Source organism: Coenobita brevimanus, chromosome 8 (genome assembly GCF_032717465.1).
Source record: "Coenobita brevimanus isolate Jiangsu-jjx chromosome 8, ASM3271746v2, whole genome shotgun sequence".
Lineage (NCBI taxonomy): Eukaryota > Metazoa > Arthropoda > Malacostraca > Decapoda > Coenobitidae > Coenobita > Coenobita brevimanus.
In genome coordinates this window covers 1,314,604-1,332,103 of record NC_136961.1, presented here as the reverse complement: position 1 = coordinate 1,332,103, position 17,500 = coordinate 1,314,604, and the positions used below count along the sequence as shown (strand labels likewise).

Genomic DNA, 17,500 nt, shown 5'->3' with positions numbered 1-17,500 from the left:
TGTTATGTGAGAATGTGAAATTAATTTTTAAAAAGGTTTGTGAAGTGTTACCAGACAGGGAATAAGTCTATCTGTCTATCTATTTATCTATCTGTCTATTGCCAAACACCTCAATCCCATAAGGGGTGGCCACAAACGAATCTCCTCCATGTCACCCTGTCCAGTGCCATACTGTCCTGCTCCCAGCTCACACACCCCTCTCTCATATACCTCTCCTATATACTACTACTACTACTACTACTCTTACTACTACTACTATTACTACTGCCACTACTGCCACTACTACTGCTGCTACTACTACTACTTAATCCCGTAAGGGGTGGCAGTTTGTCTTTGAGTTATTTGTTTTACAGGGAGGGGCACTAACCCTCCACCAACCCACTTGTTGACACGTAGGGAACACGTATGGTTTGGTTATATGGTTACCACCCAGCGTTGTAAATGGTTTCTTGGCTTACAGGAAACCATTAGGCTTGTCACTCAATGTAAAGCCACCTGTAAAGGAAAGAAAAGCAATAAGAAGTGACAGGAAAGATGGGAGAAATAGGAAGAGAGGAGGACAGGCACAGAAAAAGAATGATAAAGGCTAAGAAAGAAGTAGGCAGCATTACATCAAGTGAGTGGATGATGGTGAGAAATAGGAAGAGAGGAGGACAGACACAGAAAAAGAATGATAAAGGCTAAGGAAGAAGTAGGCAGCATTACATCAAGTGAGTGGATGATGGTGAGAAATAGGAAGAGAGGAGGACAGGCACAGAAAAAGAATGATAAAGGCTAAGGAAGAAGTAGGCAGCACTACATCAAGTGAGTGGATGATGGTGAGAAATAGGAAGAGATGAGGACAGGCACAGAAAAAGAATGATAAAGGCTAAGGAAGAAGTAGGCAGCACTACATCAAGTGAGTGGATGATGGTGAGAAATAGGAAGAGAGGAGGACAGACAGAAAAAGAATGATGAAGGTGAAGGAAGAAGTAGGCAGCACTACATCAAGTGAGTGGATGATGGTGAGAAATAGGAAGAGAGGAGGACAGACAGAAAAAGAATGATGAAGGTGAAGGAAGAAGTAGGCAGCACTACATCAAGTGAGTGGATGATGGTACAGCGGAATTAAGTGTGGAGAGAGGAAGGATAATGTTCAAAAAGGGTCATTGAAATGATTGATTTCATTTCATTTATAAATGCTCAGACAAGATTGAATATGTCATCTTTGTCAACTAATGGCAGCTCTCTACACTGCTTGATCTCTGGCAGCCTCTCTATGCAGTCCCTTATCCTTGAACTCACACTGTATAATCAGGACAAATGGCTCTCTGTAATATTACGTATGGTGGGTGAATGATGGTGTATTTGGGAAGTAATTTGAATCATTTTGTTTACCATTTAAGTTGCAGCGTCCGGATTGACTCAGTCGGATACGTTTATGTGAAGCTACAGAACATGGTGAATGTTTTTGGCGTATGAGATAGCCAGGATTCCAGGGGCTTGAATGATGAGTGAATGGAAGTGTGGCCCATTGGATTGGGCTGTCCGAGGGCTGGCTGGGTTATATTGGTTATGCCTCGTTGCTTCCCCGTGCCTTAGTATTGTTTCCTTATGGTGCTGCCTTAGTATTGTTTCCTTATGGTGCTGCCTTAGTATTGTTTCCCTATGGTGCTGCCTTAGTATTGTCATCCATGGCCTCTGCTTTTTACAGGCAACTTGATTCACCATGACGGCTGTTGTGTTAATGTTGATACGTTTTGCAAGTTTAAATAAAATATGTTGTTCATTGTTTTGTTTCACTCACACCTGCCGCTGAGGAGGAGCCTGCGTGTGGTGGCACTGTCTGCCTTGAGCAACGTAGCCACAGTATCCTCTCAGGAACCAAACCTCCTCACATTTGCCAACGTCATTCATGATGTTGTTTGACTAATTCTTTGCAACGCTGACAAGGGGTACACACGTGGTGGTGCTGTGTACCCTGCATGGAGCACCTGCGATGTCCACCCTGGAGCCAAACTTCCCCATATTTCCCTGCACCTCACTGTGGGAAGGACCCGGGTCTGACCCTGGTGAGGTGCTGACCACCAAAAGCGGGCATTGGATCCCTGGAAGTATGTACTGTACTGTACTTGTATTATACTTGCACAACAGGCCCACACAAGCAGTTGAATACCTGTGGTTCATGGGTCTGCTCAACCAGACATACCAGAGTTAAACAAGAACAGCAACAACTGGATATGCCAGTTGCCAAAATTTTCTCACAATGTGTTTGTGACGTGTGTATTGGAAGCAAATATTGTCTCAGCCTTGTAATTTTTAAAATGTATATGTGGCTTGTGAAAGCCTTTAAAAGAACCGGCATTTTAGAGAAACATGAGAGTTATATTATTATTATTATTATTATTACTGTATTATTTTTATTATTTTCTACCGTTTCCTCTCCATCCTTTATTCATTCCATCCTCTTCTGTCTTTCCTTCATTCTTTCCTCTTCCTTCTGCCTGTGGGTGACTTTACACTCCCTCTTCTGTCTTTCTTTCCTTCATTCTTTCCTCTTCCTTCTGCCTGTGGGTGACTTTACACTTCCTCTTCTGTCTTTCTTTCCTTCATTCTTTCCTCTTCCTTCTGCCTGTGGGTGATTTTACACTCCCTCTTCTGTCTTTCTTTCCTTCATTCTTTCCTCTTCCTTCTGCCTGTGGGTGACTTTACACTCCCTCTTCTGTCTTTCTTTCCTTCATTCTTACCTCTTCCTTCTGCCTGTGGGTGACTTTACACTCCCTCTTCTGTCTTTCTTTCCTTCATTCTTTCCTCTTCCTTCTGCCTGTGGGTGACTTTACACTCCCTCTTCTGTCTTTCTTTCCTTCATTCTTTCCTCTTCCTTCTGCCTGTGGGTGACTTTACACTCCCTCTTCTGTCTTTCTTTCCTTCATTCTTTCCTCTTCCTTCTGCCTGTGGGTGACTTTACACTCCCTCTTCTGTCTTTCTTTCCTTCATTCTTTCCTCTTCCTTCTGCCTGTGGGTGACTTTACACTGAGTGACAAGCCAAATGGTTTCCTGTACACCAGGAAACCATTTACTACGCTGGGTGGTAACCATATAACCAAATTTTGGCGCCTGGTGGTTTAGTGGGTAAGTTTTGTGCTCCAATCGGATTGAGCCGGTGCAGGTTTATATCCAAGGGATGGTTGGGGTTTATTGCTCACGTAATGCCACTCAGGGATGAGTGAGGCTGGTCACTCTCATCTTAAATGTCGGGACCAACTGCCTAGCCTTGGGGTCCTACGCTCCTCATGGGGCAATATAGGATTGGATGATGGATGGATGGAGTCTATATATATATATATATATATATATATATATATATATATACAGTATATATATGTATATACTGTTATGCTGGGTGTTTTTAGGTCGACTTCTCATCCTAGAAGCACTAGCTGTTGAGCCGGGGTTCTCTTTCGAGACCGGAGCTAGAACACACCATGAGAGGAACCGGGCATAAAAACTCTGGGCAACAACCCTACACATGTATTATCTTAAATTCTACACAGAGTATACAACATGGGTACAAATACAACACAGTACAGTATTCAGTCACAAAGGCACTAGGTTGACTAGAGGGCTTCAACTGGGCTGCTGAGGTCCTGGGCTCTACAGGTGTTGGCCAGGTGTAGGAGTCCCGTCAGGTGTTCCTTCCTTCAGGGGACACGGGACAACCTTCAGGGGTGACATCATCTTTAGTGGGCTGCTGGGTGGCGTAGTGAGAGGCCCTCCTCTTGTGAGGCCTCGAGGAGGGGTCTGGTCATCGGGGCTCATGCCAAACAGGGAGAGCCGGCACACTTGTCTGTGCCCACCCTGGGGAGGAGGTCACCGTCGTCTGGGGGTGGGGAGGTCGCTCCCCAGGGTCGCAGGGGCACCTCTGGGAGTCCGGGGGCTGCAGTCTCCCTCCTGTCGGGCTGCAGTCAGGGGTAGTCCGCAGCGTCGCCTCCGGTGGGAGTCCGTCAGCTGGTCGTCTTCCCCGGGCACTGGCTGGACCACACACATTCCCAGGGTTGCCACGGGGCCTCGCTAAACCTCCTCCAGCCAGGAAAGTTCCTCCTGGGGGCTGCTTCTGTGGGGGGAAACGGAAGGGCGTCCTGCTTGGCTACCGGAGGGTTGAGCTGAGCAAGGGTCGTCCTCCGCAGGGGAAGTCACATGGGATGAGAGACGTTTGGTGTGGTGTCTCTCCCTGACGCGGCTGATGGTTGACGCCGAGGTCCCGTGGGCAACAGGAGGAGGGCGGCTGATGGTTGACGCCGAGGTCCCGTGGGCAACAGGAGGAGGGCGGCTGATGGTTGACGCCGAGGTCCCGTGGGCAACAGGAGGAGGGCGGCTGATGGTCGTCCCTTTCATGTCGGTGTGGCTGGAGGCCATCACTGGGTGTGACTTCCAGACAGGACCATGGGTGAGGTGCAGCTGATGGCCGTCACCGGTGTCCTGTGAGGGGGGTGAAAGGCAGTCGAGGTGCAGCTGATGGCTGTCACCTGCCTGCTGGTGCGGCTGATGACCATCACCGGAGTCCAGCTCCCGGAGGCAGCTGCAGAAGGAGAGGGGGCGGTACCGTCTCTCCCCGAGTGCGGCTGATGGCTGTCACAGTTTTTGTGCGGCTGATGGCTGTCACTTGGCTGCTGCTTGGGACTGAAGAATCAGCACCATCCCGAACCTGGCGAGGGCTGGTACAGCTGGAGGGTAATGCGCCAGGACTGCAACGTCCTCGCTGGTTCTGTTCTGGGGAGTAAGGGCACAAGGTAGTCGGGGACATAGGCCCTTACTGCCTGGGCAATGCGCTTGCCCTCAGAGCCCCTCCGTGGTCACCTCCTGGTGGGGGTGTCGCCATGGCTTGGCGGTGTTCTGCTGCTATGGCGGATATTTCATATAGATAGATAGATAGATAGATAGATAGACAGGCCTTGGTTTGGCCATTTGGAGAGGATGGAAAGTGAGAGACTAACGAGGAGAGTGTATGTGAGTGAGGTGGAGAGGGAGAGGGGGAGAGGGAGGGGGAGGCCAAGGATGAGATGGGATGGAGTGGAGAATTATATAGTTTATATGAGAGAAGGAGGTGTGAGCTGGGAGCAGGGCAGTGAAATGACCGGGGACCGGGCGACATGGAGGCGATTTGTTTCTGGCCACCCCATATGGGTCTGGCAATAGATACAGTTCAGATTATCAGGAAGAAGGGCTGATTTGGTAAGGTGCTTCTGCTGCATCAAGTAATGTGTATGTTCACCAAAAATAATTCATTTAATATAATAAAAAAAAAAAAAAAAAAAAAAAAAGGGAAAACGGGCAGGTTCAGAATGATGTCTGAGTGACTGAAGGGAGAAATGACAAGATCAGTGGTTTTTCATTTATCAGTTAAATTTTCTGATAAATAGTATATAATTCACTTCATATATAGAAAATAAACTCGTAGCAATAACCAATAAAAACAAAATAAGCAGGGAAAACGGGCAGGTGCTATGTTATGTGAGCATTACCATCAGTTATTATAGCACCAAATCAATACCGATAATTCATTTAATAAAAAGAGGGAGTTATAATTCGTACTAAGCAGAAATATCATGAAAGGGAAACTGGGCAGGTGTAATGTTTTGCTAGTGACGTCATTAGTTGCGGAAATGGACGAGACAAGATGGCGGCGGACCTTGAGCGTTTCCTTTTCAAATCGAAATTTTTGAGGAAATGTTGGCTTTGGCGGAGTGTAGTGATAATTGTAATAGTTTTAGAATATATTTTGGTGGCTGCGGAGGGACAGGAGTGCAATTTGGCGTGTGAAAATGGCCGCTGTGTTGAAAATAAATGTGTTTGTAATCCCGGATGGAAGGGACCGTTGTGTCAGTGGTGTTCGGGCAGAGTGAGGTGAGTTCGTTAGTTATTCATTTATCTCCCATTTATCGTTATCCCCGACCCGTGTATTAGTGAGTATGTTATGCATTTAATTTACTGTTAATTATTTATCGGGAATTGTAGCCGTGGACGGTGACAAAAACGGAAATAACGGGAGGGTGACCCCATTTTGAAGGAAAGGGAGAGCGTCCATATTAATTCATTTATTTCCCATTTACCTTCATCACCAGCCCATTTATCGGTGTTTATCCTGCGCATTATCCTTATTCCTTACGTTTTTGTGCATATTGCAGCCGTGGAAGCTGAAATAACTAAACTAACGGATGAGTTTAATAGGAAGGAATAGGAGGACCGCCCATAGCAGCTCATTTATTTCGTTTATCATTATCCCTCAGCCCATTTATCGGGGTATAGTCTTTGCATTATCCCTATTTTTTATTTTTCATCAAGAATGGTAGCCTCAGAAGCTAGAATAATAGGAAATAACGATAGGGTGACTCCATTCTCCCAAGAGATGCATTTAGGTAAACACAGTGTACTTTAGGCAGCAGAAGCACCTTACCAAATGAGTTCCCATAATAATACTTTAAATAATACAATGATACAATAATAAATAATAATAATAATAGTAAGTGTCGCCAACATGGTTGGTTTAGTGCTGGCAACTAGATAAACTGTCTTGCCACTTCCTGTTGTTCAGCCACAAGCTTTTCTTTTTCCCAAGTGCTGTTAGCTTAAAATAAATAGTAATTGCACACTGTTATTAGTTTGCATATTTCCAGTGTAGCATTTGTTATTCTTATGATCTTATCCTGCATCTAATTTTAGCATTTATCAGTCATAAACTAGACAATTCTGTACTTTGCCTGTTTTCCATTATATTGTGAACAGAAGGACACAAGTCAAGAGTGAGAGCAGTGGAAATGAGTTATTGAAGAGGAGCCTGTGGAGTCACATGGAGAGACAGGCTGACAAATGAGGATATAAAGGAGCGTTGTGGTGTGGATGTGGATGTGATAGGAAGCGTTATGAGGAACACACTGAGGTGGTTTGGCCATGTGGAGAGGATGGAGGGTGAGAGACTGACGAAGAGAGTGTATGTGAGTGAGGTGGAGGGGGGAAGAGGGAGGGGGAGGCCGAGGATGAGCTGGAGGGATGGGGTGGAGAGGTATATGAGAGAGGGGGATGTGAGTTGGGAGCAGGGCAGTGAAATGGCGGGGGACAGAGCGACATGGAGGTGATTTGTTTGTGGCCACCCCAAACGGGATTGAGGCGTCTGGCAATACATAGATAGACAGATTTAAGATTTTGATCAGCACAGCAGCATCACGTACATAACAACGTCAACGGCCCAAAGTATGTGTTGGGGGGGCAGGGGGGCGGGAGCATGGGCTTCAGCAGAGGCGTGTGGTATTTTGATCGTTCAGACATGGCAACCCTAATGAAGGTGAAGTGGAGGGAGGGAGTGAGAAGGGGAGACCGAGGATGAGGTGGAGGGATGGAGTTGAGGGGTATATAAGGGAGGGGGGAGTGAGTTGGGGGGAGGGTAGTCAAATGGTGGGTGACAGTGACTTGGAGGCGTTTTGTCTGCAGCCACCCTTTGCGGGATTAGGGCGTCGGGCTATAGATAGATAGATAGATAGATACATAAGAAAAAAATAGTAATAACCTGGATTGTCTGACACTGCAAATATCCAGAAGCACCTCACCAACAAGTGGGTTGGTGGAGGGTTAGTGCCCCTCCCCATAAAACCAAGAACTCAAAGTCAAATGGCCACCCCTTACGGGATTATGGCGTCTGGCAATAGATAGATAGATAGATAGGCCTCACCAAATCAGTTTCTCTTCCTGTTGGTCTTTTATATCTTTCTGTTATTTCTGTGCTGGTCAATGAACAGTTCACATAAAATTTCTTTCCCAGTTATTTTTAGTCATGTTCTTTCCTCTATATCAATTGTTTCAAGAGTGTAATGACAGACATCTATCTACTATATCTATCTGTAGCCCGACGCCCTAATCCCGCAAAGGGTGGCTGCTGACAAAACGCCTCCAAGTCGCTCTGTCACCCACCATTTGACTGCCCTACCCTCAACTCACCCCCCCTCCCTTCCTGCATGAGTCCCAGTTGCCTGTTAAAAAGTACCTCTTTCTAATCTTATATTTTAACTTAACCTGGCAATCTAACCACCTAGCATAGCAGCTTAACCTAGCCTAACATAGCAGCTTAACCTAACCCTGCATAGCAGCTTAAGCTAACCTAGCCAAGCAGTTTTACCAGACTGTCAGGATTCAGGTTACTTTCAGCAGTACTGCCATGACGGATGTCGGTAAGGCAGAAGGAACATGATGAAAGCAAGGGAGAGAAAAAGGTCAACCGAAAATAATTGTTTACTACCGGTATCTGTCTGTTTGTAGCCGGACGCCATAATCCCGTAAGGATGGCCTTTTGTCTTGGAGTCGGTTTATGGGGGGGCAAGGTTGGAAAGAAATTGCTGTTTTTGTTTTTGTTTTTTTTTAATTGGATTTTGATGATTTAAATTGATTTTTTTTTCCACTTTTATGAAGCCATTTTCTCGTAGTGTATATACTAAACCCATGCCAGTGAAACCATATTGTGTTATCATGCAATTATTACCTCAAAGTTGCTTTAAAACTTGGAAAGACCTGATGCAATAAAGGCTTTGCTAACTGGAGCACTGGACCACCTAATTATTCCATGAAAAGAGTACCATACTGGGTGTGCCGTCCTCCCACTTGCTGTAGTGTGTCCAGTAGGCAGGATTATATATTAAACTTCAAATAAATGAACAAATAATAATGTGAATGGGAAGTGGGAGTCAGGCAGTGCAGCAGCAGCAGCAGCAGCAGTGCCTGGTGTGGTGCTGGGTGCTGCTGTTGCTGCAGCAGCACTGTGTCACATACTGATCAACGCTGCCAACTTGTCTTTTATATTTTGTCATATTTGGGTCATAAGCATTACATTGAATATTGTTACTGCACAGTATTCAAAGAAGAGTGGAGTTCATGTCAACACTGAACATAATCACGTTTGTGTTATTATCAACAAAACAGCCTTCTATCCTATGGCTAACTGTTGAATATTTGCTTTATAACACAAGGCAGAGGTTCACTGGTGCCTGACCTGATACAGCGTCAGTACAAGAAGAGTACACAACAAGCACACCTGATGCACCTGTACAATTCACAGCCGCAACATTCTCTGTCTTCCTTTTTAATGTATTTATAAAAAAAAAAAATCATTTTGATTTAAATCATGATATTTTCACTGATTTAAGTCATGTGATTGAAATCATTTGATTTACCGTAAATCAAAACAACCCTGTGTTGACACATAAGGAACACATATGGGTCGGTTATATGGTTACCACCCAGCGTCGTTAATGATTTCCTGGCTTACAGGAAACCAGTTGGCTTGTCACTCAATGTAAAGCCACCTGAAAAGGAAAGAAGAGTAATACAAAGTGACAGGAAAGATGGGAGAAATAGGAAGAGAGGAGGACAGACACAGAAAAAGAATGATAAAGGTGAAGGAAGAAGTAGGCAGCACTACATCAAGTGAGTGGATGATGGTGAGAAGTAGGAAGAGAGGAGGACAGGCACAGAAAAAGAATGATAAAGGTGAAGGAAGAAGTAGGCAGCACTACATCAAGTGAGTGGATGATGGTGAGAAATAGGAAGAGAGGAGGACAGGCACAGAAAAAGAATGATAAAGGTGAAGGAAGAAGTAGGCAGCACTACATCAAGTGAGTGGATGATGGTGAGAAATAGGAAGAGAGGAGGACAGGCACAGAAAAAGAATGATAAAGGTGAAGGAAGAAGTAGGCAGCACTACATCAAGTGAGTGGATGATGGTGAGAAATAGGAAGAAAGGAGGGCAGGCACAGAAAAAGAATGATAAAGGCTAAGGAAGAAGTAGGCAGCATTACATCAAGTGAGTGGATGATGGTGAGAAATAGGAAGAGAGGAGGACAGGCACAGAAAAAGAATGATAAAGGTGAAGGAAGAAGTAGGCAGCACTACATCAAGTGAGTGGATGATGGTGAGAAATAGGAAGAGAGGAGGACAGGCACAGAAAAAGAATGATAAAGGATAAGGAACCACCATGGAAAAGAAAATTACAGACAACTAACTGGAGTAGTAGCATTGGAATTGATAAGGTCTGTCTGCTGCCTAAGTTTAAATATAGTATACATTTACACTGAGGTGGTTTGGCCATGTGGAGGGGATGGAGAGTGAGAGACTGACGAGGAGAGTGTATGTGAGTGAGGTGGAGGGGGGGGGAGAGGGAAGGGGAGGCCAAGGATGAGATGTAGGGATGGAGTGGAGAGGTATATGAGAGAGGGGGGTGTGAGCTGGGAGCAGGGCAGTGAAATGGCCAGGGACAGAGCGACATGGAGGTGATTTGTTTGTGGCCTCCCTGTATAAGGAATTAAGGCATCTGGCAATAGATAGATAGATAGACTATTAGTAGTAGTAGTAGTATCAGTATTATTATTATTATTATTATTATTATTAGTACCAGTATTATTATTATTATTAATATTATCATCATCATTATTGTTGCTGTATTATTATAATTAATAATATTTCATTTATCAGTTTCTTTATCACCACTGTCATTAATTTAGCCATGATAATTGCCATATATATTTTTATTTCAATATAATAATGATCATCATTATTATTTTTATTTTATTATTGGCATTATGACCAATTGAGGCGTTTAAAACCAGAAAGCCGCAAGCACCATCTTTTTTTTTTTTTTTTTTTTTTTTTTTTAAATGAGAAAAACATCCCTAAAGTTTTATATTTGTCAGCAGCTGCTATCTACAGGCAGGTGGCAGTGGCTTGATTGTATAGGTATGTGGAGGCTGTGGCCCGTACCCTTAAACGAAAGCCATTGCCAGCTGTCTGTCTATAGTAGTTGCTGAGATATATAAAACTTTAGCGACATTTTTCTCATTTAAAAAAAAATGAGGTGGCGACCATCATCCACTCACTTGATGTAGTGCTGCCTACTTCTTCCTTAGCCTTTATCATTCTTTTTCTATGCCTGCCCTCCTGTCTTCCTATTTCTCACCATCATCCACTCACTTGATGTAGTGCTGCCTACTTCTTCCTTAGCCTTTATCATTCTTTTTCTATGCCTGCCCTCCTGTCTTCCTATTTCTCACCATCATCCACTCACTTGATGTAGTGCTGCCTACTTCTTCCTTCACCTTTATCATTCTTTTTCTGTGTCTGTCCTCCTCTCTTCCTATATCTCACCATCATCCACTCACTTGATGTAATGCTGCCTACTTCTTCCTTAGCCTTTATCATTCTTTTTCTGTGTCTGTCCTCCTCTCTTCCTATTTCTCACCATCATCCACTCACTTGATGTAGTGCTGCCTACTTCTTCCTTCACCTTTATCATTCTTTTTCTGTGCCTGTCCTCCTCTCTTCCTATTTCTCACCATCATCCACTCACTTGATGTAGTGCTGCCTGCTTCTTCCTTAGCCTTTATCATTCTTTTTCTGTGTCTGTCCTCCTCTCTTCCTATATCTCACCATCATCCACTCACTTGATGTAGTGCTGCCTGCTTCTTCCTTAGCCTTTATCATTCTTTTTCTGTGCCTGCCCTCCTCTCTTCCTATTTCTCCCATCTTTCCTGTCACTTCTTATTGCTTTTCTTTCCTTTACAGGTGGCTTTACATTGAGTGACAAGCCTAATGGTTTCCTGTAAGCCAAGAAACCATTTACAACGCTGGGTGGTAACCATATAACTGAACCATACGTGCTCCCTACGTGTCAACAAGTGGGTTGGTGGAGGGTTAATGCCCCTCCCCGTAAAACAAATAACTCAAAGTCAAATGGCCACCCCTTACGGGATTATGGCGTCTGGCAATAGATAGATAGATAGATAGAAAATAAATGGTGCTTGCGGCCTTGTGGTTTGAAACGCCTCAAGTTATCTGTTTTGCAAAATTAAAATAGATTACAGTAATTTTGGTTACGTTAAGTTACATTAAGTAAGGAAGCTCCCTAACACGTTGCCCTAAGTGAGTTATTTTGCTTATTACGCCTTACTCTCCTGTTCTGTGTTACTCGACACATTCTAACGTCACCATACTCTGTACCCAGCTCCCTAACACCTTTTCCTAGGCAGTTTGTTTTCTTAACACCTTTTCCGAAATGATTTATTTTGTTTGTACGCCATACTCTCGTATTCTGTTACATTAATCCATAGCATAAGTAACCTACAAAATGATGTTAACCAGCTGTGTACAAAAATAAATCACAGAGGAAGAGGTGTTTGGGAGCTTTATTAATTTATACTGCCATTCATTTTTTCTTTACCCGTACTCTCTCTCTGCACTTCTTGATCTCTGGCAGCATATTCAGTGTATCCTAACAGTTCTATAAAAAATCTTTCTCTGCACTTTCCACACTTCTCAATCTCTAGCAGCATCCTAATATATATATTTTTTTCTTTATTACACACAAATTGAGGTGGAATGGCAGTGAGCACATGCTTAATCTCTAGCAGCTGCCAAGTATTTTTTTTCCTCATTACACATACAGTAGATTGAGGTGGAATGGCAGCGTGGTCATGCTTGATCTCTAGCAGCATAGTATTTTTTTTTTTCCTTTATTACACATAGATTGAGGTGGAATAGCGGCGTGTACATGCTTGATCTCTAGCAGCATCCAAGTATTTTTTTTCTTCATTACACATACAGTAGATTGAGGTGGAATGGCAGCATGGTCATGCTTGATCTCTAGCAGCATAGTATTTTTTTTTTTCCTTTATTACACATAGATTGAGGTGGAATGGCAGTGTGGTCATGCTTGATCTCTAGCAGCATAGTATTTTTTTTTTTAACCTTTATTACACATAGATTGAGGTGGAATGGCAGTGTGGTCATGCTTGATCTCTAGCAGCATAGTATTTTTTTTTTTTACCTTTATTACACATAGATTGAGGTGGAATGGCAGCGTGGTCATGCTTGATCTCTAGCAGCATAGTATTTTTTTTTTTTCCTTTATTACACATAGATTGAGGTGGAATGACAGCGTGGTCATGCTTGATCTCTAGCAGCATCTAAGTATTTTTTTTCTTCATTACACATTCAGTAGATTGAGGTGGAATGGCAGTGTGGTCATGCTTGATCTCTAGCAGCATAGTATTTTTTTTTTTTTCCTTTATTACACATAGATTGAGGTGGAATGGCAGCATGGTCATGCTTGATCTCTAGCAGCATAGTATTTTTTTTTTTTCCTTTATTACACATAGATTGAGGTGGAAAGGCAGTGTGTGTACATGCTTGATCTCTAGCAGCATAGTATTTTTTTTTTTTCCTTTATTACACATAGATTGAGGTGGAATGGCAGTGTGAGTATTCGTACATGCTTGATCTCTAGCATCTAAAGGCTTGAATGTGCTATAAGGGCACATATTAACGAAAGGGAGAGAGAGGCAGTGACAGGGAAAGCTGGAGCTGCTGGTTCTGTGGCTGTCAGTGGCTGCGTCCTGACCATCGCCCTTTGTTGACCCTTTCACTGTGAGACTAACATGGAGAGCAGGCCAGCATACTGTCCCCCAACACTTCCTCTGTAGTACACGGCCTTTACCACTCTTGGCAGCTGAGGCCAAAGGCAGAGTTTTTCACGCCATATTACCTAAGTCTGTAGCAGATTATTATTATTATTATTATTATTATTTTTTTTTTAACCCTTCTTGATCTCTAGCAGCATTTTATCTTTGTTTCAGACAGATTATACATGCATGATCTCTAGCAGCATTATAACATTTCTGCTTGATCTCTGGCAGCATTATTTCTGCTTGATCTCTGGCAGCATTATAACATTTCATCTTGATCTCCAGCAGCATGATAACCTTTCTGCTCAATCTCTAGCAGCCCGATAACCTTTCTGCTCGATCTCTAGCAGCCCGATAACCTTTCTGCTCAATCTCTAGCAGCCCGATAACCTTTCTGCTCAATCTCTAGCAGCCCGATAACCTTTCTGCTCAATCTCTAGCAGCCCGATAACCTTTCTGCTCGATCTCAAGCCTCATTTTCTCTTTGTTTCAGACAGATTGGGGTCTAATGGCAGCATAATCAGTGACGGGAAGGGCAATTACTCGACGGACACGCAGTGCACGTGGCTGATTGACACAGGCGCCACCAACGCCACCATCGCCATCCACCTCACCCACTTTGCCACTGAGTGTTCCTGGGACCACCTCTATATCTATGACGGAGACAGCATCTATGACCCACTCCTGGCCGTCTACAGGTGGGCTATCTGTCTGTCTGTCTGTCTATCTATATATCTGTCCGTCTATCTATCTGTATATCTGTCTGTCTATCTATCTATATATCTGTCTGTCTATCTGTCTATATATCTATCTGTCTATCTATCTATCAATCTCTCTGTCAGTCTATGTCTGTCTATCTGTCTATCTATCTATCTGTGTATCTGTCTGTCTATCTATCTATCTATCTATCTATCCACCTCACCCACTTTGCCACTGAGTGTTCCTGGGACCACCTCTATATCTATGACGGAGACAGCATCTATGACCCACTCCTGGCCGTGTACAGGTGGGCTATCTGTCTATCTGTCTGTCTATCTGTCTGTCTATCTACATGCTCAGGTATTTGTTTTATCTATCCAGTGCATCCCTCCACCTCAGGGTACCTGTCTATCTGTCTGTCTGTCTGTCTATCTATCTATCTATCTATCTTTACACGCTCAGGTATTTGTCAATCTATCTAATGCATCCCTCCACCTCAGGGTACCTATCTATCTGTCTCTGTCTGTCTGTCTGTCTGTCTATCTGTCTATCTATCTATCTATACATGCTCAGGTATTTGTCAAACTATCCAATGCATCCCTCCACCTCAGGGTACCTATCTATCTATCTGTGTCTATCTATCTATCTATTACATTCCCAGGTATTTGTCAATCTATCCAATGCATCCCGCCACCTCCATGTCTTGTACAGTCAGGGAAAGTTCCACATGACCCACTGTTCAGAGCATTGGTGGTCAGTGAATATTCCTGAAGCTGTCCAACCCACCTGTCTGGTGACTGTGAGTGGGCGGGAGGGTGGCCGGGGGTGGAAGGGAGGGTGGCCAGGGGTGGGAGGGAGCGTGGGTGGCTGGGAGAGGGAGGGTGGCTGGGAGTGATAGGGAGGGTGGCTGGGAGTGGGAGGGTGGCTGGGAGTGAGAGGGAGGGTGGCTGGGGGTGGGAGTGAGTGAGTGAGAGGAAGGGTGGCCAGGAGTGGGAGGGAGGGTGGCCGGGAGTGGGAGGGAGGGTGGGTGGCTGGGAGTGAGAGGGAGGGTGGCTGGGAGTGGGAGGGTGGCTGGGAGTGATAGGGTGGGTGGCTGGGAGTGGGAGGGTGGCTGGGAGTGGGAGGGTGGCTGGGAGTGAGAGGGAGAGTGGCTGGGGGTGGGAGGGAGTGAGTGAGAGGAAGGGTGGCCAGGAGTTGGAGGGAGGGTGGCTGGGAGTGGGAGGGAGGGTGGGTGGCCGGGGGTGAGAGTGGGAGGAAGGGTGGCCAGGGGTGGGAGGGTAGGTGGCCGGGAGTGTGAGGGAGGGGGGGTGGCCGGGTGAGAGAGTGGGAGGAAGGGTGGCCAGGGGTGGGAGGGTAGGTGGGCGGGAGTGGGAGGGAGGGTGGGTGGCCGGGGGTGAGAGTGGGAGGAAGGGTGGCCAGGGGTGGGAGGGTAGGTGGGCGGGAGTGGGAGGGAGGGTGGGTGGCCGGGGGCGGGAGTGGGAGGAAGGGTGGCCAGGGGTGGGAGGGTAGGTGGGCGGGAGTGGGAGGGAGGGTGGGTGGCCGGGAGTGAGAGGGAGGGTGGCTGGGAGTGGAAGGGAGGGTGGCCAGGGGTGGGAGGGTAGGTGGCCGGGAGTGGGAGGGAGGGTGGGTGGCCGGGTGTGGAGAGTTGTTCATGTCGCAGCATCAACATCCAGTGGTGATGCGTCCAACATATTCTCAGAGATGTAGTGGTGTGGTGTGTGTATGGTGTCACTCTCGTCTGAGTCTTTCTACATTACTGCCTATGTAATTTTTTTTTATGTGAAGAAGAAGGAACCAAAGGCCGCGAGCCCACAATGATTGTTCCTTCCAAGAGAAAAGCAAAATACAAGAGAGAGCCAAATTTAAAGATCCGATCATTTTGAGATGCGTGTGTTCTGTCGGGTATGCTTTCCGTAAATTGAGGAAATGATTTTTGATAGGGCAGGTTAACGTCACAGCCAGCAGTGCAAGAAGGAATGGTCAAAGGTGGCGCGAGTAGCCTGGCAGTATTTTCCCACATTTGATGGCCTACTCTCCATGTTAGTCTCACAATGAAAGGGTCAACAAAGTGTGATGGTCAGCATATAGCTACTGACAGCCAGAGAAACAGGAGCTCCAGCTTTCCCTATCACTGTCTGTCTCTCCCTTTCTGTAATATTTGCCCTTATAGCACATAGGAGCTGTTTTTTGAAATCTTTGACTAAATCCGAGTCAGACCAACACAGTGCCGTGCTGGACAATAGAGCCCCTGAATTTGTGAGTTGTGATTCGAAGTGGAGCGCACTGAGAGATTTGGTGTAAAGTAATGTTTGTGGGTGAGCCAAAACCAGTCATTATTAACCTGCTGGGTGCCAGGCCCTAGACCTGATATTAACACAAGAGGAGTATTGCCTTTAGGAAGTGTGAGGGAATATCTTTGGTGTAATGTAATAAGTTCTCTGTAGTATTTTCAGGTTAGGATGTCAGAGGAAGATGATGACTCACAGGAGGCAATATTCACCACTGTCAGACTTGCTCACTCAGCCGAACACATTCCTCACAATCAGTGTGGACGCCTGTTACATGTTAATAATAATAATAATAATCTATCTATCAATCTGTCTCAATCTATCTATCTGTCTATAGCCCAATGCCCTAATCCTGCAAAGGGTGGCCACAGACAAAGTGCCTCCAAGTCGCTCTGTCACCCACCATTTGACTACCCTCCCCCCAACTCACCCCCCCCTCCCTCATATACCTCTCCACTCCATCCCTCCACCTCATCCTCGGTGTCCCCCTCCCTGTCCCTCCCTCCACCTCACCTACATACACCCTCTTAGTCAGTCTTTCATTCTCCATTCTCTCCACATGTCCAAACCACCTCAGTGTATTTCTCCTAACCCCCTCAACTCACTCCCCCCTCTCACATATACCTCTCCACTCCATCCCTGCACCTCATCCTCGGTCTACCCCTCCCTCCACCTCACCTACATACGCCCTCTTAGTCTTTCATTGTGACTACTACCACTGCTACTACTGGCATTTTCAGTGGTATGGTGGTTCAGGATGGTTACCGTCTGTCTCACCTGCCTGAAGTAGAAGCCCGGTCCGGCTCAGCACTCATCTACTTCTACTCAGACGCTGCCTATAACCTGACCGGATTTAACATCTCTTATAGGTGAGGGATTACTATTGTTATTATTATTATTATTATTATTTTATTATTGGATTTAATGTCTCCTGTAGGTGAGGGATTACTCTAGTATTATTATTATTATTATTATTATTATTATTATTATTATTTTTTATTATTATTATTATTATTTTATTATTGGATTTAATGTCTC

The 17,500-nt window shown here is 45.1% G+C and overlaps 1 protein-coding gene across 1 annotated transcript in view; it reads left to right on the top strand.

Annotated features, from left to right (window-relative positions):
• Window positions 1-5,653: 5,653 nt before the first annotated feature.
• The window catches only part of dsd (attractin-like protein dsd), a 64,915-nt gene continuing 53,068 nt past the window's right edge, over window positions 5,654-17,500 (top strand). The window contains exons 1-3 of the mRNA XM_080276917.1: window positions 5,654-5,883; window positions 13,973-14,173; window positions 17,203-17,331. Coding sequence (XP_080133043.1) covers window positions 5,657-5,883; window positions 13,973-14,173; window positions 17,203-17,331 — 557 coding nt within the window. The 5' untranslated portion in view covers window positions 5,654-5,656. The remainder of the gene's footprint in view (window positions 5,884-13,972; window positions 14,174-17,202; window positions 17,332-17,500) is intronic.